Source organism: Plectropomus leopardus, chromosome 15, assembly GCF_026936395.1.
Source record: "Plectropomus leopardus strain MGB_pleo_1.0 chromosome 15, ASM2693639v1, whole genome shotgun sequence".
Taxonomy (NCBI): Eukaryota; Metazoa; Chordata; class Actinopteri; order Perciformes; family Serranidae; genus Plectropomus; species Plectropomus leopardus.
The window spans coordinates 14,630,124-14,653,176 of NC_142190.1; the positions used below are offsets into that span (position 1 = coordinate 14,630,124).

Below are 23,053 nucleotides of genomic sequence, written 5' to 3' on the forward strand. Positions count from 1 at the left end.
ATGATGTCTGAGAAAATCTCAGTTGTGAGAATAGTGCAGTAAAATCAGAACAAGAGTCAGTTAATGTAAAATTAACACGGGGTTTGTGTTCTTCTTTCATCTAGTCAACATTAGATGATGCAGGTCAAAAAGGCAGCAAGGTGTGAGCAGGGAAGAGACCTTATGATCCTGTCAAAGTCCTTTCAGCCTACCATTTTCCTCTGTTGAATTGTGTTGAATAGAAACAAGTTTGTTTTCAGGAATTTCATTCAGCAGTGATGGAAATCTTTCTGCAGTCTGGCACATAACCCCTAAACTTAAGAGTCAAGCCTCCATTACAATCAGTCTTATTTGTCTGCTCTCTTATGGTTTCTTTCTGGTCTTTGTTCTCCATCTGTCTCTGTCTGCCCACCTTCCTCTCCACTGTATTGCTTTTCATTGTGTTTCTTTCTCTCTGTTTTTTACACTCAACCAAAACTGGGTATTTTACATTTTGAATAGAGCTGTGTTCTCCAAAAATTAACTTCACTGGGGGCTCAGACCTGTTTCACCACATTGGATTGATGAGAGCAAAAAGCCACAGACAGCACTACAAACAGACACGGACAGAAAAGCAATATACAATAGCTACTGTAGTCCATCAGCCAAAGAGCCATATGTCAAAGTGAGATTTGAAACCGATTCATTCAGAAATGAAATGAATTATGTATATTTCTTTTATTAAAAACAAATACCACACATCCACTTTTATTTGCATGTACATGGCTACCACTTGGTAAACAAACATGTTTATTGCATCAGCGCTATTCTGTGTTTCATGAAAAAAGCAATAATTATTACTATTGGAGAACAGGTCAAAAGAGACACAGATGTAGTGCTGCATGTGAAATGCAAAACTTCAATGAGTGACTAGAATTTTATTAATTTGAATGTAGCCACTGGCCATCTTCATGTATAATTCTTTCACCTCTCTTTCCATTATAAAACCGTATAATTTAAACTGAATAAAAATAACAGCCTATAATTTTCTCGTAAGAGATTTCTCTGTAAGACCATCAGTACATTTCATGAACTCAAATTTGAACATCTTCCATTTACATTCATGTCCTCTTAGTCACTAAAAATAACAGCTAACAGAACACGCCAAAGGCTTTCTGATGAGAGTACAAAACAACATAGAATTATTAGCCAAAACTGACAAATTTATTGCAGCAGATTTTTACCTTTGTTGATACCAGGGCTCTACCCGAATCTGAATATTCAAAGTCAATGCTGAACGTCCAGTTTGTTTCATCATCGATACTCCTAAGGCTGGAAGATATGGAGAAAATCAGATATCACAATATTTTTGACCAAACACCTCAAAACTGACATTTGACCATATTGTAGGGTTACCTATTGGTGCTTTCACAGAATATTTACACAATTAAATTTTGGATAAATTATCATCAGTAATGTTGATATAATGACAAGATGGATAAAGGCAGATAATAGCACAGAGGCAAGTCTAGCAACTTCAGAAAATTACATCACTGTAATTTAGGCTTTAAAACCACAAAAAGACAGCAATGTTATGATATCCAAAATCTAAGACAATATCTAATCCTATATCCTATATCACAGTATTGATATAATATTGATATATTGCCTAGCCCTAATTATACCCATTTTCAGTTAATTGATAGATGTATAGATTAATGGATATATTATTCATGGTCTCAGCACAATAAAGGCTCATTTTTACTCCTTTTACTTACAAAAATAAATTCGTTCAATTCAATGTTGTAAATGTCACTGCCCACATACTTTCATGCTTCTTTTATGTTGACATTGATACATCCTCACCATGGCACTCGAGGGCAGTAAAAACAGTTTCTTACAACAAACATGGCAGGATTTCAATTGCAAAATTTGGACAAACAATTATTTTCGTTATATTCATTCTGTTCTGTTCTGTTCTGTTCTGTTCTGTTCTGTCCTGTTCTGTCCTGTTCTGTTCTGTTCTGTCCTGTTCTGTCCTGTTCTGTTCTGTCCTGTTCTGTCCTGTTCTGTTCTGTTCTGTTCTGTTCTGTCCTGTTCTGTCCTGTTCTGTTCTGTTCTGTCCTGTTCTGTTCTGTCCTGTTCTGTTCTGTTCTGTCCTGTTCTGTTCTGTTCTGTTCTGTTCTGTTCTGTCCTGTTCTGTTCTGTCCTGTTCTGTTCTGTTCTGTTCTGTTCTGTTCTGTTCTGTTCTGTTCTGTTCTGTTCTGTTCTGTTCTGTTCTGCCCTACTGGATGCCCCTTTTATCACAGCAACCACAATGGAGAGTTTTACATTTTAACTGAAATATATTTGGCACAACCTGCCAGATATATTAAACTCATACTTCTTTGCCCAAATGGCCCATTCAGTTTTAATTGCCCTTGCTGGTGTAGTTGTATCTCTCACCTTAATTGTAAATTCTGAACTTTAAAAGCTGCCCAAACTCCCCCGTCTATCTTACAAGAAAGTCATTTCACATCCTCTTGTCACAAAGCAACCCTCTGGCAGGTCACATTAATTTCTCGAGCCCTCAGACTGAAAGCAGCCGTTTGTGATTTCCGTGTCACGACAGCGCTGCATCAGGACATCTGCTCTGCCACTTGGTGGGACAGCAAACTATTTAATGCCTTAATCCGCCCTAAGCTGTGGCTGGAACCCCCTGGTGACTGCAGCATGCTGCACCAACAACAACCAGCTTCATTCATCAACCTAATGGGCTTTATATTTTTAACCCTTGCCATTTATCAGGCTGAGGCAGTGTGATGAGGGGAGAGAGAAGGATCAAATTCCCTAACGCCTGCTTCAGCTCAACAGGGAAACCATTGATTCATGGTCTCTCTTCCCTTTCGCATCACTCTTTTTTCTTTCTTGTCTTTTCCCATCACTCCCTGCTGCTGTGTGCCTCCTCTCTTCTCTCACTGCTCTCTCCAAGCATCTTTATGTATTCTGTCAACCTACCAACATTTCTCCTTCGCTCCCTGTGGCTCTTTCCTGCACCCCATTCTTCATAAGTATTCCCTCTCCTTCACCTCCTGTTCCTCCTCTCTCTTCTTTCCTCACGTCCTCCCTCCTCTTCTTCCTATCTTGTGCTTTTTCACCAGCACCTCTGCCTCTTCCTTCTTTACTTAATTTTTCTCCTCCATCTCTTTCCTCTATTACAGGACTTTGGGGACGATGGCTCCCTGTACATCACCAAGGTGACAACCATCCACATGGGGAACTACAGTTGCCATGCCTACGGTTATGAAGACCTCTATCAGACACATGTGCTGCAGGTGAATGGTTAGTAGTGGCTCATTTCTTACTTACAGTGGTGGACAAAATGCGTTAGTTTTGTTTGTGCTGCACTGTGGTTCCCCAGTGAGGGGATTTTTTTCTTTCTTATTGCATTCCCTACATAAAGTGTAGAACAGTTAAGAAACAGTCTCAAAGGCAATTAAGCCGACATGCTGTTGATTGAAATAACTGGAAACATCATAGATTTATTAAGTCCAGCATTGTCATATGTGGTACTACCCAATATTTTTGTCCGTCTTACTCTCACATCTTATTCAGCCAAGTACCCTATTCTGCCTGATCCGTGTATTAAACACAAAAAGCAGCAAAACGACAGGAACTGTGTTGGGCTCTTGACACATGTAAATCCATACAAGGCATACTGACTCTGCTGATGGCCATGTGTAGCCTTGTTACCCCTCTTTTTTGCATAGATTCAGCCAATTTTGCTTAATGTGGCAAAAACTTGATATTTCAATCATTTATCTGCATGTCATGTTAGTTGTTCAGATACTAACTAAACTAAAGGTCAGTCTCATATACATTTTATCTTAACAGTGCGTTTTCTTTACCCCCCTCAAACAAATTGTTGATGTACGGCATATTTTTTCTTTCTTTCTTTTTTTGTTTTGTAAAATGAGCTGAACCACTCAACAATCTTTCAACATACCCTCTGGTAACTGCAGAAGTAGCCCTTGGGATACATGTACACCTGGATGGGAACTACTAGTCATATGAGAAGAAACAGTGAGTTAAGTTAGTAAACTTACTTTCTGTAGCAGTTTTTAACACAGTAGTTGCAAAGTGGTTTAAGGCAGGAAAAAAGAGACAAAGAAGAAAAGAAAAAAGAAGAAAAAACACAGGCAAAACTACAAATAAGTACAAACCACAATATAAAGGGTCATAACATCAAGAAAAGAAGATTCTGAATTTGGCATTTCTGAGACTTTCTTGGAGGCTTTTTCAAAGTCAGAGCAATAGCAGCAAAGACACAATCACATTTTATTAGACAGGATCAGACTGTGAATTGAAGCTTCTCCACCATATCAAGTTTTAAGCTATGAATTTTTTACCATGACACAGTGAACTAGTTATTCTTTTAATACAGTAAAAGGAGTCACTGGGGCTGTCAAGTACAGTGTCAATGAATATAATGCTGGAACTAAAGTTTATGAGGAATAAGTGTTGATTGTGGTGCATTTTTCTTAAATTATCTATGTATTTGTCTCTTATATTTGTATTGTTTTTCTAGGTCCTAAACTACTCATTTCTGTAATTGTCAATTAATCTGCTCATTATTTCCGCCACTAATTGATTATCCATTTTGTTATCTATTTCAAAAAATGCTCAATATATTATCTCAAAGCTAAGGTGATTGCTGATTTGTCTGACCAACACTCTAAAGTCTATAAATATTTAAAAAGATATTAATTAGTTTTATTTAGTTAGTTAAGCATCAATTTCTCACATTTAAAAAGCTTGAATCAGCAAAGTTTTTTCATTTTCCCTAAAGATAAAAAGTATCCATAAAGCAGTGTTGTTCATACACACCGCTCAGCGGATCACAACTGTCAGAGCATTGCATCAACGTGACTCTTTTGCTGTGGAAAATAAAACTTAAAGTTAAAAACTAATTGTGCGTGCATGCAACATATTCACTTGATTTTATGCAGTGGACAAAAGCTACTTAAAGCTAAAATACAAATGATAGTTACACTCACTCATTCTGGCAGGTTGAAGTTATCAAAGCTCTGTCATGCTCATATTAATCATCTGCGTAAATGGCCGTCCTCTCTATTACCTTTAGAGATGAGAGTTATTACCAGGCATTTCTCCAAAGAAAATCTAGGAAGGAAGAATTTTAAAATCTCCCTACCTGCAACATAACAAATGCAAATATAGAGCTTCACTAATTTCTTCACTTTTATATCCCAGGGTGGCAAAAGACGGACAGTGTGTTCAATTAAATTTCTGTTCATAGAGACACAAGGTGTGTTTGTTTTGTTTTTCTGAGATGCTAATTGATAAGCAAGCACAGCTGAATTTTAGACCTTGAACTAAAGAAGGAGAGGGGGTGATAGGAAGGGAATTGTGGAGACAGACTCGGGTCCTGAAGGGCGAGTTATCAGCAAAGGGCAATTACCAAATGTTTGTGTGGGAGATTCAAGGTATTTAAAGTGAGATAGGACAAGGTGAGATAAGGTGGAATGGAAGGGAGCCAAATGCCACATTAAACCAAGTGGACAGTTTGCATCGTATTGTGTAAAAGGAATAATACACAGTGATTTTTACAGTGATGAGAGGAATGACAGTTTCAATATCTGTGAAGTACCTATAGTTGCAGCCTGTCACCCTTTCTATGGTATTATAGAATTACATTCCAAGAAGCATGGTGATGAATGTTCAAAACGTTAGTAGGTTTATTTCCATTGCAGTCACTGTACTAACTGTCATGATTTCCAATCGAAGTTGACTGATTAGCCAAGTAAATTTCAGTAGGCGAATGCACTCTCATGATTGAAGGAGAGTATCACCCATAGAACCCCGTAGGGGGCTCTGGTTAATAGAACCAAGGTCACATTAGAGTTATCTTCATTTTATTCCAGTGGTTCCCAGTTAGAGTTCTCACCCCTTTCAAAAATTCTCAAATCTGGAGGGTTGTGAGATAAATAATAGAAGAGGAAAGCAGAAAAAGCAGCAGTTCTGATACAAAAATGTGTTTTCATATTTTGGACTTTTCTCTTATCCTAGCTGTTTTTTAATATATTGGATAATTTGAACTCGTAGTTTGAGCCTCAAACAGTTTTGAAACGCTCTGAGAAGTTTACAGGAGAAATGTCTCTTCGGTCAAACTGTTGACAACTCAAACATCTTATCAGAATTTCAGTTATTAATCCTTAACTTTGAAAGAAACCCAAAAATATAGCTGTATGTACAAGATTGGAAAGTACTTAGTTTTTCAGTGAAATTTATTGGAGTAGAAGTATCATACTCACTACTACTTATACTTGTGTGTGTGTGTGTGTGTGTGTGTGTGTGTGTGTGTGTGTGTGTGTGTGTGTGTCATATAAACTTAGAAATAAAAATGTGGTGAGAAAGAGAGCAAAAACAAAAATAGGTAAGTTTCAACAGAACAGCAACCCAACAGATGCAACATAAAAATTGCATTAGGACCAAGGTGGACGTTTGTGAGTCGAACAGGAGAGGTGATTGAACTCCTGGTAGGAAGGGCCGTCAGGATTTTGTCAGCAGCTTGGATGTTGAAAGGTACCCAGCATCAAAACCAGAAAACGACATCTTACCTGCTCCTGTAAACTATTACCTCATATTTCATTTTCCCCCTCGATTCCTCCACATTCATTTGCGCTCTCCTCCCCGGAGGAGGTGGTAAGTGGTAGATATGTCCAACATCTATTTCATGCAGGACTCGAGCTGTAATAAAGCAGCCCCAGAGCTCTTGGATTCTTGTTATGTGTGAATATATTCCATGCTGGGGTGAGACAAATTCCTCTCTGCCCACTGCGTGTGTGGGTGTTTGTGCTATATCCCCCCAGGAGTTACCGTCTACCATGAAACAGTGTGTAATTAGGTTTTCACTCGCCTCTCTCTTCTCTCCCTGTTTGTGTCTTTGGTTTTTTGTTTGTGTTTGTGCATCCAGTCCCTCCAGTGATCCTGGTCTATCCAGAGACGCAGGCCCAGGAGCCCGGCGTATCTGCCAGCCTCCACTGCCATGCCGACGGCATCCCAAATCCCAAACTCCTCTGGCTGAAGAACGGCATGGACCTGCTGCCCAGATCCTCCAAACAGCTCTCTCTCATAGGTGAGGAGTTTTTGATTATTTCGGGAAGTGCTGTCAGCATATTATGCACTTTAGCAGCTACTGTATGTCACATCTCATTGGTGCAGTGTTTTTGAACTGCAGTGTTATGTACCCACAGCACTGCAGGATGCCAACACTGCAGAAACCTTTATAAGTTAAGATAATGCACGTGGAGAATGACAAAAGAGGTTGCAAATCAAGCTAGTGTTCTGTCAAACTTATTCTTTTTTATATTGAAATCACAGCTTTTTGTTGTACTTTCCATTCATTTGCATTTTATACCAAGGTGATGAAATCAAGATTGCAGTCCCCTCTTCAACTATCTTTGTTTCGCTGCTCTGACAAAATAACCATACTTATTTTAAAGAAGAGAGTGAAGAGAGTGAAAATAAAATGAAACATATTCTGTGTGATGGGATGGCAGCCACTTATCCTGGGTAGAGGGGTATTTTTTAAAGACACCCTCTCAGTATAAGAGAGAGAAGGAGCAGAATGGAGCACGGCTTTCCTTTTTATGGCCTAGTTCTCATTAAGGGAGAGTTTATTGGCTGTGTGTGGGTCATTACCTGTGGTAATAGCCTGTTATCAACCCTCAGACACTCAAACATGGGAGGTTCTGCGAGGTTCAGCAACACATAAACACTGCGGTGACTACGGTTTCAGATTTGCCAGATCATGTGGGCAATGGCAAGGGGCTTGAGTCCCACTTACAGTCATTATATGCACAGTTTTCATTAAAACATTTAGTTAAGTGAAAAGGCAAGAGTAGAGAAGAAGATTATGTAGTTTATTTTTATTTAGCCATGCTTTCAAAAAGAGTTACAGAGGAGGTGTGATTTGCTATTTCATTTCCACATATCATATATACCATCAGGAGTGCAATAAACAAACTGTAAAAGTGCAGCCTGTATCCTCATATTCAGCTTCTGTAAAAACTGAACCACACACTGACACTTGATAGTGAGGGGTATTGATTGTGAACCACAGTTGAACAGCAAAGACAGAAACTGCTTTGTGTTGCTGAGTGAATGAAACTGTGTTGTGGAGCTGTCCATGGTGCTGAAACCACTCGAGCCTGATCTTTGACTGATATTCCCTTTTGTTTTGTTTGTTACAGAGCAAACCTTTTCGCACAGCTACAGGAAAACCTTAACGTGTGACATTGTAGATAATTTTTTTTGACCCAGATGCACTGTGGGAAGAAGGCACAATGCATTTTCATTATCACTATAATCACATCCCGCGTTAATCAAGGGCAATGGATGGCTGCGAGCTGCATTTATGGCTGTTGAGTGAAAACTGTGAGCTAAGTGCCTTTGACTGGTTTAGTAGTAATTATATAGCCACAGAGGAAATCATCTTAAGTGTCATGAAGGCAACTTAAAATATGTTTAGTAGGATCACAGACAGATTATCACGACAATAGGCCCACAGTGCAGTGCTCGGTCTTTCCCAGCACTATGGCACATGGTCAAGTAACCTGCACACAACATGTAAACTTTTGCAAATTTGTCAGTTATTCTGGGGTAAAACAAGGCTGACAGGAAACATCAGATAATGTAGAGGAGACAGCCCACTTAGCAAAAGATGCCACTTAAACATTGTCTCCAAGCTTTAGCCCTAATAAAAGTATTGCATACCCACGTGCTTACATTATGAATGTTGTTTTTTTTTGTTGTATACACAGTTTGTGTTCTTTTCCATGCAGAGTAGGTAGTGAACGGTGCATACACAGAGTTATTTCTTTATTTGTTAGTCTTTTTTGCTTGAAAACTGCTACCCGCCAAAAGCAATGCTAAGAGTCAATCACAAAGTAAAGCTGCGGGCTGGAAAACTGAAACAAATAGTTTAAAGCTTTAATAAACCAACAAGTCCTCCAATTCATACAGTCATGTATGCTTTTGATTCCTGCCGTCTAATACAACCCACAGGAGTGTTTTCGGAGCTAGTTCACAAACAGCAACCTCTTTCCCAAATATGGTCACCTCTGGCTTGAGAAGACCAAGATGGCAACAGCCAAAATGCCAAACTTAAGGCTTCGAGATAGGAGCCCAAAAACCAAGGGGGGCTATCACTGTAGCTACATCCATTATTTTTACAGTCTATGACATTATGTCACATTAGGTGACATACATATGTGGCTTATGATGATTTAACATTGACCTCTGGTTTCGCACTGGACACTAACAGGACAAGAGCAGAAATGTAGTATTCTTCATACTATGCCATCTGACTTCCTGTGTCATAACAAGCTTGTACAAGGTTATACACATCTTTTTTTAGGGAAGATGGTCTTTATAAACTGTTGTAGAGCTATGGTGAAATTCAGAGTTGGGTCAGACCTTCCTTTAGGTTAAACCCTTTTCACATACAAGTAGCCATGTCATCCATTGTTAATATAAATATATTATAGCCCCATTGATGCCTTGGCGCAGAGTTTATGTCCCATTTGCCCTTGCAGGCATAAGCCCATGGGTAGGAGGAGCAAAGAAGACTAAAAGTCCTAATTTAACTTAAAATCCCTGTCATCATGAACTGCTACAAGCTTGCAAAATAAGGATAAAAAGGCTAATTTAATGAGTGGTTGATTCAGTGGTTTTCAATAAGAATTGATCAGAACATAATTATGAATTAGAAGTAATTAAAGTGGTGTCTCATTCTATGAAGGCCTGCTTCAAGGCACTTTTCACTTCAAAGCATTTCACACTTTTCCCTCGATAAAAGGGAATTATTATCAGAATCCAAAAGACGTTTCACTAATGTGAAAAGCTTTGCATCAACTTCTGTAACATCTTATTTTACAGCCCAGTAGTCATAAATTAGAAGGTAGGGATAATTTTCAACATTAAAAAAAAAAGAGAGAACAACCTGTTTTTTTTTTGCAAGCATAGGCTTAGTCACTGTATTTTTAAATACTTGGTTCTGCAAAAAGACACTTACAGTATATTACATTAAAAGTTTTAACAAGAAAAAAGTAGAAATAAGAAATCCTTAAGATACAGAGAGAGAGAGTGTAAATGCTGTAGACGTTCACAGATGCTGTAGATATTTCAAGAGACGCACAGAAAAGCAAAGTTTTCTTTTATGTTCATCTTCAACATGGCCTGTAAGAGCACCAGTGTGACATCCAACATCAGTCACTTCCCCCATGCTGTAAGGTTTGTGCTGTTGGAAGTATAGCTACATACAGTGCAGGAAGGATCAGAGTGCAGCTGTACATCACAGAGCTTGATGCTACAACAGACATCAGAGAACCAGCCTCCGACAATGACCTCCGTCTTATTATAGCCAACATCACCCGTCACCTCCATCTAACGTCACTACAGCAACTTGAGGCAAACAATGCAGCATTGTACCGTATGTGGGGGGAAAATAAGTGAGAAACTAGACAAGACTTCACTCATGTTCTATCTATAACCAATAATAACAGCTGATGAGTTTTACAAGGTATGTGCTTGCTTTTATTGTCATTATATTTATTAATTTTGGTTTCATTCTAAACATAATTCTGCTCTGTGAACATGACAAACATATTTCAGCCTAAATGTATCCATATGTATATGAAGTGTACCAAATAAAGACTTCAAATAATATAGCAACAACTAACTTACATTAAACAAAGATTTCTTTTCCTTTTGTTTCTTCTGTTCTTGTAGCAAATGGTAGTGAACTCTTTATTGGCAGTGTCAGATACGAAGACACTGGCGCTTACACATGCATTGCCAAGAATGAGGTGGGAGTGGACGAGGATATATCATCTCTGTTTGTTGAAGACTCGGCTAAGAAGACCCGTAAGTCATCTTCGTATTTGAACTTTCACTTTATAAAGTGTGAAAAAACATAATCTGTAAAAAATTATGCCAAAAAGATGTCCTCACATCCTTTTTCTTTTTCAAAAAAACAGTATATGATTCTTTATGATGTCAAGTTACACATATATATATAAATTATAGTAACGCTGAGATAAGATTACACAATATCAGCTTGATAATGTCCTGAGTCTAGAACTAAAAATTAAAGTTTGGCAGCACAGATCTTAATTTATTTCATATGTCATAGTGGGGGACAACTGCTCAAATCGCATATTTAATGTTTCTTTGATATTTGGTCTTTCATTAGATTGCATCATTGTGACGAGTTAACCGTCGCCACCTAGAAAGAGCTTATCGGGCCAGCTTAAATTAAACAGAATAATCGATGGTTTCTGAGTGATCTCTTGATTTAGGAGGAAATATGATCCTGTCACCAGCAGTGAGGAACATTTTGTAGCTGTCAAATATGTTTTGTCTTGGCATGGCATGAGAGAAATCACCTCCTCTGTTTCTTGGAAGATCTGTCTCTTTTTTTCTTAAGGTGATTTAATGTTTTTCCTGTCTTCCCCCCGCTCTCTTGCTTTCTACTGTTCGATGGCTGAATCTGCAGTTGCAAACATTCTGTGGAGAGAAGAAGGTAATACATTACAGTTCTCAAAAGGCTTTTGTACTTTTGTGAATAAGTAAATATGGTGGGCATGTTTTGTGGCTGTTCAGGGCTTGCAGCTAAGGATTGCATGCATATCTACTCTTTCCAAGATGTTTGCCATACTGTCCAAAAAAATTACAAAGTTATTTTCTCTCCAGCAAAACTTTACTAGCATTCTTGGTATTTCATCCTTTTGTTGGGGTGCTTTCTAAACTGTTTCTCAATTCACATGGGGGGGAACCATTTACACACAAGCAGGATTGTTATGCATTTTGCAAAGAATACCAGTGTGGTGGCTACAAGAAAAACAACTTTGTGGTTTTCAGCAGTATACAAATCCATGCTGTCTTTATATTATGTATTTTTTTCATCACATCAGCACAACCACATGCACAGTTTTACTACTGAGCTGGAAAACCCACTGTGGTTTAGAGCATAATACAAACACAATCTGTTTTATATACATCATCACCGCGTCAGGTTTACCGCAGAGCCAAAAGACGACAGTGTGGTTTAGAATATTGTACATATGCATGTGGATTATTTGTGAGCACTTATCAGCATTCAGTGCTGCCTCATTAACACAGTGTGTGTGTGTGTGTGTGTGTGTGTGTGTGTGTGTGTGTGTGTGTGTGTGTGTGTGTGTGTGTGTGTGTGTGTGTGTGTGTGTGTGTGTGTGTGTGTGTGTGTGTGTGTCTGTGTGTTGTGTGAGCAAGTGCTTATTTTTGAGTCCGTAGGAACTTGGCTTGCATGCATACTGTATATATTTTGCATTTTTCTGACAGTATGTTTCTCAGGTTTTATTTGTTTATCTCACAGCTTTATAGTGGAAAAAAATCAGTCTCAACAGCATCACAGATCAATCATCATCATAGTTTTTGTCTATGCACGCCGCAAGTGTGTTTATGTGCCTTTGCTCATCAGCTGTGCCCATGTGATGTTTTCCTGACAGCAGTAATAGTGTTGCTCGTCCAAATGCCTAAACATCAGACTGTGATCCTTGCTAACTCATCAGCAGCTGTTTACACACAGCAGACAAGATGTGAAATGCTTCTTCATAGAGACAGTGCCTTTAATTTGATGCCTCTTGCTATATGTTGTGGACATGTTGCTGACAGGGCCCTTTGTAGGCATTGTCAAAATGGCTGGCAGCCACACACTGCCCCTCCCCGCTAACACGATAGCATGCTAACAGGAGTCTTGCTGTGTGTCCTCCAGCAGGGAAATTGAAATGCCTATCACAAATGTCAGATAAGATGGGAGCAAGCTGTTCTGCTGTTTTTAATTTGTATTTGTTGCTTTTTTCTAAAGCAAGTTTGTCAACATTTTTCTGTCTTCCTGTCTTCTCCTTCAGGGTTGAGTGTGGGCAATATGTTCTACGTGTTTTCTGATGAGGGCATCACTGTTCTTCAGCCCAGCGAATGTGAGATACGCAGACACATGAAGCGGACAGAGAGGATTGTGGCTACTTATGTAAGTGCTCATGTTTTTTTTTTTGCTGTTGAGCTTATATGGTGCAATAGATTCAGTAAGATAAAAGTACATCAAAACATAGCTATCAATGAGTAATGAGTAGCTAATATTTTAGTTTCAGATTTCCTTAATATATTACTTAATAGATTTCAGGATGGCATTTGTTTCTGCTGTGCTGATGCCTTTCATAATTAAATTTTATGCAATGCAGAAAGATGTCACTTAATGTACGTTTTTACATTAAGAAAGGCACCCACACAATCATGACACATCAGCTATACCGCAAAGAGCATCTTACCTCCCAGTTAGGAATAGATCTTAATTATGTTGATATAATCCAAATAAGCACTGCAAGGTAAAAGGTGTTCAACAATAATTATCAGTTAGAATCTTAAGGTTTTGTCCTTTAAGATCTCAGCTCAGCTCATTGACCGGATGTAAAGACTGGATAAATCATTAAGCCCCGTCACTCTACACTAACTATCTTATTCGGTTCCATAGTTATATAGTAGAGCTGCAGTGTGAAAGGAAATTACCACCATAATGAAGGCCAACTCTCCTTCTCTTCTCCTTCATGTTCTGGGAGTAGGGCTCCTCGCCTCACTAATGTAATGGGATTACTTGTGTCCATTAGTCAACAGCTTGCACTGATAGACTGTATAGAGTCTATACTATAGACCCTGAGGTTTTTAATCCACTGAGAACATCCCTCTCCCAGAGCAATGGGCTTTAGAAGGTAAAGTTGCTTGTTCCTCTGAGGGATTTGGGTTTTACAGGACCCTGTAATTGTATTAGAGATCAATACAAACTCAATAAGCCATGTGTTAGCCGGTTCCTGCTGTAAACAGCAGTTTCTCCACTTTGGTGAGGTGGAAACTCTTGAAACATAACGTTTTTTTTTGTGTGTGTGTGTGTGTGTGGGGGGGGATAACAGGCCGTGTAGGAGATTAGTCAGAATTACCTCTCACATTCACATATTAAACCAATATCATTCACACACACACACACACACAACTGAAATGCTTTCACAAACACCACTAAAATGCTCTTACACAAACAACTGAATTATTACACTCACACACAACTAAAAACCACACACACAACTCAGCTGAAAACCATTCACCAACATAACTGAAAACCATTTATACACACAACTGAAATCATTACATGTCTTCCCAACAACCTACAAATAATCACGCTGAGGCAGCAACTTTACTCAACACCATTTTCACCTTGCTGAGACCATAAGCACATTGACAAATGCGACAACAGTCGAACAGCAACCAGTCATTGCAACTCCGAGTGCGGACACGCTGGATAGCCACCTGGCATCCCTCTTTCATCAGGCCAGCAACACAACATGCTGTGGCCAGCTACAGCTCTGGTCAGAGATAGATAGCTCCTCAGAATTCATCCCTCAGAATTCGTCCCTCAAAAAGAGTCCCGTTACCATAGTAACTCACTTACCCGCATGCTTGCCTGCACAGCGGGAGAGGAGAGGAGGGAAAAGAAAAGACACTGACTTAGATTACAGCATGACAGAGAATAAACCACTGTACAATAATTGTGTGGATATTTCGAATCTTTCCCCAGATGATCTGAATGACTCGTTTCTCTGTGCTGACCTGTCTCATCAGTGTGTTGCCAATAACCTTGTTTCACCGCAATGTTTTCAGTTATATATTTTTTTCTTTTTTTATTGCGTGGGAAAATGGACGTGTGACTTGAGTGTGACTCTGATTACTTATTAACTTTTTCTCCTGGTGTCGGAAGTCCACAATCCGAAATTATTCATTCAATCATTAATTGGAAAAGATATTTAACAAATGAATCAGTAATTAAAAGAAAAATGACTCCACTTCTTACCCAAATATGGCAAAAAAGTTATATTATCAAATTGCTGTTCAGTTACATTGATGTTTGTTTAGTGGTTATTAACACATTAAATAGGGTGTAGAGATGGTCTTTGGGTAAAGACATGTACTATATAAAATTGCACATCATTTTGTAAATTTATACCATGATATGATTATTCCATCATTTTGTGATTCATATGAAAGGAGATACCCACAATTTGATTTACTGCCCAACCCTTATCATTGGTGAAGCTTGACAGATCAATCATACACCAGGAAATCGTTCCAACCTTTAAGTCCCTCTGTTGCCCTCTTCTTCCTCCTCCCATCATCCTCTCTGTTCTCTGTTGGTTCTTCCCAGGAGGAGATGTGCCCTAAAGGTGAAGGGGTGTCACCTCAGCACTGCGTGTGGTCCTCAGCAGTCAACGTCAGGGATAAGTACATCTACGTGACCCAGCCCCTCCTGAGCCGACTGCTGGTGGTCGATATTCAAGCACAAAAGGTGGTGCAGGTGAGTGGAGCAGGTATCAGGCCTGTCAAACACACCAGTGTCTCAGAGCATCTCAGAAATCATTGCGAAGTTATTGACTGACACCATGAAGCAACAGCAGAAAACTTTGTTTATGGGCAAAATTAAATGTTGGCAAATGCTGCAGCTAGCTGTGCTCTTCCAAAGATTTCTTTTGAGGGAAGGACCTCCAATCTGTAACACCACTGTAACGTGTTTCTGTAGTTCCAACAAAGACAACATGTCTACTCTCTTGCTGATTAATTCATGTTTGTTTCAGGAGTCCCATTCTCCCAGTTTAAGTCCAATCATATCTTATCAATTAAGCGTACACAACGAAATATTTTCTAACTGGGACCTTCAGTAAGTCGTCTACAACTTTTATTTCAATGTGTCAGATACATATTTTATTATTATTTAGGTAAATCTAAGACTGGGAGTGGACTTGGTGTCACCAGATACCCAGTATTGAAGGACTTTGGTCAGGCTCAAAAAACTTGACAAGTACAACCCTAATTTTTTAAAAATCTATGGTGGCCTTGGTGTAGGAGGCAGAGTGGGTCGTCCGCTGACTGCAGTTCTATATCCAGCTCCCTATGTCCTCCTCCTTTTGAACAAAATCAGACTTTAAAGTAACGTCAGTAGATCTGCTCTTTATTGGATTTTGCAATACAAGAGCATATTATTTATTTGTTTCCAAGTCTTGTACATCTTTTGAGGAGGCCTACTATGTTAACACACGGCTTTAGTCTTTTAGCACAATATCATTAATGTAATCCTGATTTTACATTTGCAACTATTTTACAGGGCAAATAATTCTGGAAAAAATCTGCTAGTGACATATATATTTTATATAAATTATACCTAATGCACCTCCACTCCATTAACCACAGCTAAAATGAGATAGAACCCAATTCCTTGGGCTGAAAAAGCTGGATACATTCAAAATTTAAAGTATGCAAATCCAGTGAGTATATATTCATGCAGTCAATGATTGGCTCCATGTCAAAAAGCATCACCTATGAGAGGTGCAATCAATTCAAGTTGCCACGCTATTGAACTACCACCGATGTAAAAAGACCACATGCAAGGGAAAATAAATCAAATGCACCTCAAGCGCCTGAAACAATATGGTGCCCAGGTGGGTGCTGGCTACATCGCCATTCATCTTGCCTGTAACGGCTGTTTAGAGACTGAATCCCTCAGGGGTTCTTCCCAGGGTCAACATCATTTATACTGAAGTACGGGATCAGAGGAAATAGGCCTAATTTAAGGAGAAGGAGGTGGGAGAGGAGAAAGGAGATAAGTGAAAGTCTGAGTAGAGAGAATGAGAGAGACGGCAAAATGAGCAGGTGGCAGTAAAAAAAAGTGTCATAAAACCATAACTTGACCTCGTTATTAGTTTGAGGCATAAAAGAGAGTTATTTACTCCTCAATTTTAATCATTAATGTCACTTATTTGAGAAGTTTTGTTTTAAAAATGACAGGATTTAATTCTGAGAGATATTAATTCTACTTGTTTTAATTAAAACCAGACTAAATACAAAAAACTGTTAATTGTTTAAATACAATATATGTAAAATATAATCACAAGATAGAGACAAGAATGTAAAGTGATATAATTAAAGGAGAAACAGAGGTGTGTTCTGATACATACAATGTTCTCAAAAGATTTAAAGTTCAGGTCATGACCTTTGGCTGCAGGTGACCAGCTGCCCCTTATTCTCTTCTTCTCCAACCAACACTGTAAAACTGCTTTCCTCCCCCTTGTCACCCGATCCCTCTCTTGCTTCCCCCCTCTCTCATTCTTGAAGACCCTCCCTGGCCTTTGGGTGCAAGGTTAATGCATTTTCCCTTTTTTTTCCTTTTCTTCTTCTCTGTGATTTCAGAGCCCCTTTTTTTTTTTACAAAGCACAATTGTAGCTTCCTTTCAACAATGGACTTTAGAACAAGAGAGAAGATGGCAGACTACAATGAATGCACTTTATCAGCTGACTGAAGGAGGCCTATGTGGGACATATTTAAAAGGTTCTGTATGCAACATTCAGAGCGTCAGTATAGCAGGAAAGCACTTTTTGTTATGTTAAGATATAGTGGAGTTATGGTGTCCTGAGCAGAGAATGAAATCCTGTTACCTCTGCGTGTGTTGCAATCCGAGTTGGAGCTACAAGTGCATGACAGTGTGTGTGTGACCCACTAGGTAGCTCATCACCAAAGTTTTGCATTGTGTTCAAACGACAGTTACCGCTGATATCAGGATGGCGTTGTCACTGAAGCATAGTACCCACCCTAAAGTCCCCCCCTAGTTAATCTTGTTTGCTCTGTCTGCACTGTTGCCATTGTTTATTGCTAGTTAAGAAGTTAACACCGTTAAGGGGCAGTTTCTGGCAGTTTTGGGGTGAGCATGAAAGTTAAAATACTTTCAACTTTTCCACAGTGCGGAGCCGCACCACTCAGCAATGTCATTTTTAGCCACGCACATGCAGCCCTGCTCCACAGGCACTCCCACCTGTTTTTTCAGATGCGCTACCAAGGCATTTTTGGAGTGGTTACGCCTGGCACGATGCATCTTGGTGTGATCGCCCTTTAGCTGCTAACCTGCGGTTTAGCGACCTCCATGTTGAGAACCATGTGTCACAGAGCCTCATTAAGGAAGACAGCAAGTATGAGAGTTGAGCAGCAAGATTGTTTTGTGAAAATATATCTTACTCGTCTTTTCACATAAACTTAGACTGTAACAAAGCTGTTGTTGGGGAGAATGTGGGATTCAGATACAGTAGTTGCTCCTCGACAGTAGCTCCATCTGAGAGCAGCAATTTGAATCCTAAACGAGCACATATTACTGATTTTAATGAATTAATATTCTTAGTTGACATCCTTTTGGTCACTCTGGTAAAAAGTCGTCTGCAAGTTTATATAAAGGCATTATTCTTTTCATGATATCCAGCAGTCACTAGATGAAAGCTGTAAACATGTGGAGAAGCTGTACTAATAAAGGCTTTCTTTTTTTTTTTTAATGCTGTTGCATGCAAGGAAATTGCACCTTTATCTTTTTCAACAAAGGGATCTAACCTTGACTCTGATGTGTCAGACCGATCCAGGCTAAGCCTCCCACTGGGTACAAAAACAAACGGCACATCGGCTAATTAAAAAGAAAGCCAGATGGCAAAGACCTCTGGTTATGTAGTCACTTGAACGCATTATGGAGGTTTCTTTTTGTTGCAGTAAGGGGGTGAGAGGCAACATGCAGTTGTCAAGTTTCACCCATGCTTTTTCTTTTTCTTTGGGCCCCAAAGCTTCAGAAATACTTAGTGTACTTTGAAGTAAAAAGACAGTCTGGTTTCCTTAAGGATGAATTTATAACCTGTGGCAAATACTCTCATTGTCATGCAGTTTCTATTCCGAACCTGGACCCAGAAGATTACCCAGAAACTGATGTGATGTAACGAGCTAGATGATTTCGCTAGATAAGAGGCACCCCTCTGTTGATCTTGTTAACCTTTGTATCCCAGGCTTTTTGCTATTTTTTTTCTCGTATTTAGCTTAACTAACTAACTTATAACTTCTCATTTCTCTTTATGTTTATAAAACTAAAAGGTTGCTCATATTGTCTTATATCCTCGGTCTTTAACAAGGGCCCCCAAACCCCCTAGGGAGTCCTCAGAGTAACTGCTGAGTGCCCCCAAATAGTTATTGGGTAATTAATTAAATTAGAATATGTCTGAAAATACACATTAACATGAACATATTTTTCCTTTTGCAACAACTTATCTTTGTGGAAGTGGAGGTTTCTTTCTCACCTATGTGAGGACCAAATACAGGTCAACACAGCAACCTGAGGCTTATGTGGCCCCAATATGCAGCTCAATTTTATGCAAGATATGAAGTAAGGGGCCCCTGCTCTGTCTTTCTTACAGCTAAGGCACTTGTGTCCTATGTCCGGCCCAGGGGCCAGTTATGGCCTTTGGACCAATTTTCAAATGGCCCTCGGCTTGTACTTCAAAATATACTTTATGATTAACATAATTTTGGTTAATTAAGCAAGATCACTTTGCATTTATTTTCATTCACCTCACCATGGTAAGACAATCACTTACGTGATTAGTGTGTTTTCATAAACAGGCGGTGAATAAGCAACCTCATGGGTACGTGTGACACCAGATATTTCCTGCAAGGACCATACATGACCACAGCAAAAAAATATAAACATCGACAGCAAGGGATCCAGCTTTCAAGAGTGGTGGAAAGTTGAAGATTTTTTCTCTTACAGTTGCAATGGTTGCGTTTGTATCATTAGCATGTGATTTTTTGATAACCTGTATAATATGAGAAACAGCTTGCCCCAAGCTATTTTTTTCTAATTTATTCTGGTCACCGTTCAAAAAAGGACACGCCTGAGCTAAGGGGTCCTTGGCCTGAAAGATGTTAAAGAACCCTGTCAAATATCACACCAATAATCATTTGTTACAAATAGTACATAATTCTCCAACTGAACAGTTACAGTATGTTAGACTTTGAGAGGTGGACACAAAATCAAGTCTATTGCCTCTCGGTCTGCTGCATTGTGCCCTGACCTCAGCTTTCCCTCTGCTCCCGTCATGTAGGAAGCTAAATGCATGCAAAGGCAAATGCTGATACACAGTCCACCATCTCCACATACTGTACATACACACATGCTGAGTTGACTCTTGGCTGACCAGTGCAGAGCAGAGGGCTGGACCTCCCATTACTGAACACAGAGCTTGTGGACTCGCTCCACTGGTGAGGGTGTCAGCAGCTCCCTGTCCACCCAGCCAGAAGCAGGGTAATGGATTGTGTTATTCCTTGTTGTTGACATTGCAGCAGACCTGAGGTTGCGTACACCCCACCCCCACACCTCTCTCCTGTTCCTGTCTGCCTGGTCCTTTCTTTTCTCACTTTAACTGTTATTCTGTATTCTTTCTGTTCTTTCCCCTGATGTGTGTCAGATACCCTCACTAAAAACCTCTGCAGCGGTAACGCTGTAAAAGTGCACACGCTGTCAAGTTTTTCCTTCACTTTCTGGCATTTACACCTACTTAGTAGTTAGTACTCCATCACTTTTGAGATGTGATAACGACTTACCCCTGAGTATGTTTCATTGTTGGGTAGTGAGCTGGGGCCTGTTTCACCAAATTTGCAACATACAAGCTGTGAATTGCAACTTGAGAGAATTTAGACACATTTCAGTAATTTAAACACTTGTAACCTACCAATGAGCCCGCAAGAGGACTGTAGCAGATTGCAGATAAATGTGTTATTTGCGAAATGAGACATTTGCACTGTTCACAATCTGTGCAAAAGGTGGGTGCACAAATAGGTTTAGGAAAAATGGCCCATGGCCTTCTACACATCTGTAGTTCTTACATTTGAGTTTTGCATTCAACAGGATTTATTTTTTGCTCTCATACTTTTTTTCAAAATATTTCATGTCTGTGATGTTCCTCTTTCATATTTGTAGTAGGCAAGTAAAGCATCAGGGGTCTTGCTAAGGGGCTCTTACTGGTGGATGAGTCCGACCAGTTGTCCTTGGTTGAAGGTTAGCAATGGTAATATTAATTACTACAGCCCAATTGATTATGGATTTCTTAGGCCACCACAGAATTAACAAATAAATTATAAATTGGCTGATATGTTTTTTTTTGTTTTGTTTTTTTTACAAACGGTCATTGCAATTAAGAATCGCTAACATTTGTTTTTTAAAGAATTATGACGAAGATATGCACTGGGCGACACATTTTACAGTTAAAAATAATGTTTTCAGTACCTGCTGGTGGAAAAGACTATAGAATGGCATTCGTCAGCTGAAATAGCTGCTGAATCTGAATCTGAATCACAGAATCTGTGATAAGCTATCAATACCTAATTACTCCAATTATATGCACAAAGTAAATTAATCTTACTTACAGGGATGAGTGGGTACACCATTATCTCTGTCTGTATCAGTTAAACCAGCAATGTAATCTGTACTCTGAATGGAAGTTGTTTGAATCTGAAGTAGGCTTAGTAGCTTAACAAGGAATTAGTGGGATCAAAAATAGACCTAATTTTGATATGAGTTGATAAGAAGTTGTTTATTTATTATTTATTAGGAAACTATTTCAAGAACAATCTCAGGATTGAGCATCAGATCTTTTTTTAACACAAGAGTGAAAGATTGAACACAGCTAACCAAATGAGGATTTTTCTTCATCAGGAGTACAGATATTGACACATTTTACTTGGATGATACCCATGCTCATAAAAGTACATTATCTGTACCAGATACTCATTATATCTGAGTACCTGGCCTAACCCTACTCACTTACATAGAATATTATTTTGTTGATGTTTATCAGCTTAAATGTTTTTGCGTTTTAGTTTGTTTTATTCTTTTGTAACTTTTCAGCACTTTGTCCATCTCTTCTAGGCAGTAACAACAGATCCTTTTCCAGTGAAGATGCTCTATGACAAGTCACATGACCAGGTATGGGTCTTAACATGGGGCGATATGGACAGAACACACCCATCCCTTCAGGTATGTACATTATGTGTTAGTTGCTTTTTTTTCTTCTTCTTCTTCTTCTTTTTCTTCTTCTTTTTTTTCCTACATAAATGTGAAATAGCTAACCTTAAAGCTACACTAGACTGCTAAATAGCAACAAGAGATACCTGGTATTGGCTGAGTGCCTGTTTGTTACTGTTCAGGACACACTTTTGTATATAGGTCTTGAATTCTGTTTTGTTCCTCCTTGTACACAAAAGTTATTAGTGAATCTATCCAATGGTAGAATCTAATGAATGTGTTGAGTAAAGTGCAGGAAGTTCATCTTTATTGCAGCCTCATTTTTAAATCAGGCTGGTGATTATTTACATAAAATCCAGCCTAGTGCAACTCTAAAAGTACAAAATAGCTCTTCTTTATTATCATGCTATCACTACACCACCCCACACCCACTTTTGCTGCGTGTGTATTTGTGAACTCTGATGAGCGATTATCTTTCTGGAGGAATATAATCTATAACCTGTAGAGAGTTCACCAAGCGATGAAAACAGCGCCTCATAACTAATTGAGCTCCGTTGTGTACCTGCGTACCGTGTTTATGTGATAAGTATTTTCGTGGCAACATCTAATCTATGTATGTTTTAGAGCATTTACCAAGCCAGCAAAACAGCAATTCACAGCTGCCGCGCTGTCGGCTTGTGCCTGGTGTCCCTTTGGACCACTGGTGTTGGAGACTTCACAAATGAGAAATGATCACAGGTGTGGTTGTATTTAATCCACTCGGGGGATTGGGTGAGGCAAGGGAAAGGAGAGGAGGATGCAGAGAGGGTCGAGGAGGTGGAGGGGAGGGGAAAGGGAACAGAGCAGGTGCCTGGGGGAGAGGTATGATGCTGTTTTTATTGGGCCGGTGTTGTGTGTGCTTGCGAAGGACACTGCTGCGAGTAAACCCACCGAGGGATCCCATTGTAATCTCAGTAATAGACACAAACATGTTTATTGTTCTGCTTTGTCCCATTGGAGGGACGGATCCCATTATAATCATGTGAGGTGTTGTGTTCAGTCTCTCCTGTTTGGGGATGTTCTGTGTCTATTCGTTATGGGGATGCAGAGGGATAATACACTCTCAAGTTGACGATCCTTCGGAGGATCTTTGGACTGAA

The 23,053-nt window shown here is 39.3% G+C and overlaps 1 protein-coding gene across 3 annotated transcripts in view; it reads left to right on the top strand.

The window, feature by feature from the left end:
* fstl4 (follistatin-like 4) overlaps positions 1–23,053 on the top strand; it is a 318,501-nt gene that overhangs the window by 283,257 nt on the left and 12,191 nt on the right. For all 3 annotated transcript variants that reach the window (XM_088088626.1, XM_042499286.2, XM_088088627.1), the window contains 7 exons: positions 3,159–3,279; positions 6,932–7,093; positions 10,750–10,884; positions 11,516–11,542; positions 12,909–13,027; positions 15,245–15,394; positions 21,819–21,926. In XM_088088626.1, the coding sequence (XP_087944752.1) occupies positions 3,159–3,279; positions 6,932–7,093; positions 10,750–10,884; positions 11,516–11,542; positions 12,909–13,027; positions 15,245–15,394; positions 21,819–21,926 (822 nt within the window). The remainder of the gene's footprint in view (positions 1–3,158; positions 3,280–6,931; positions 7,094–10,749; positions 10,885–11,515; positions 11,543–12,908; positions 13,028–15,244; positions 15,395–21,818; positions 21,927–23,053) is intronic.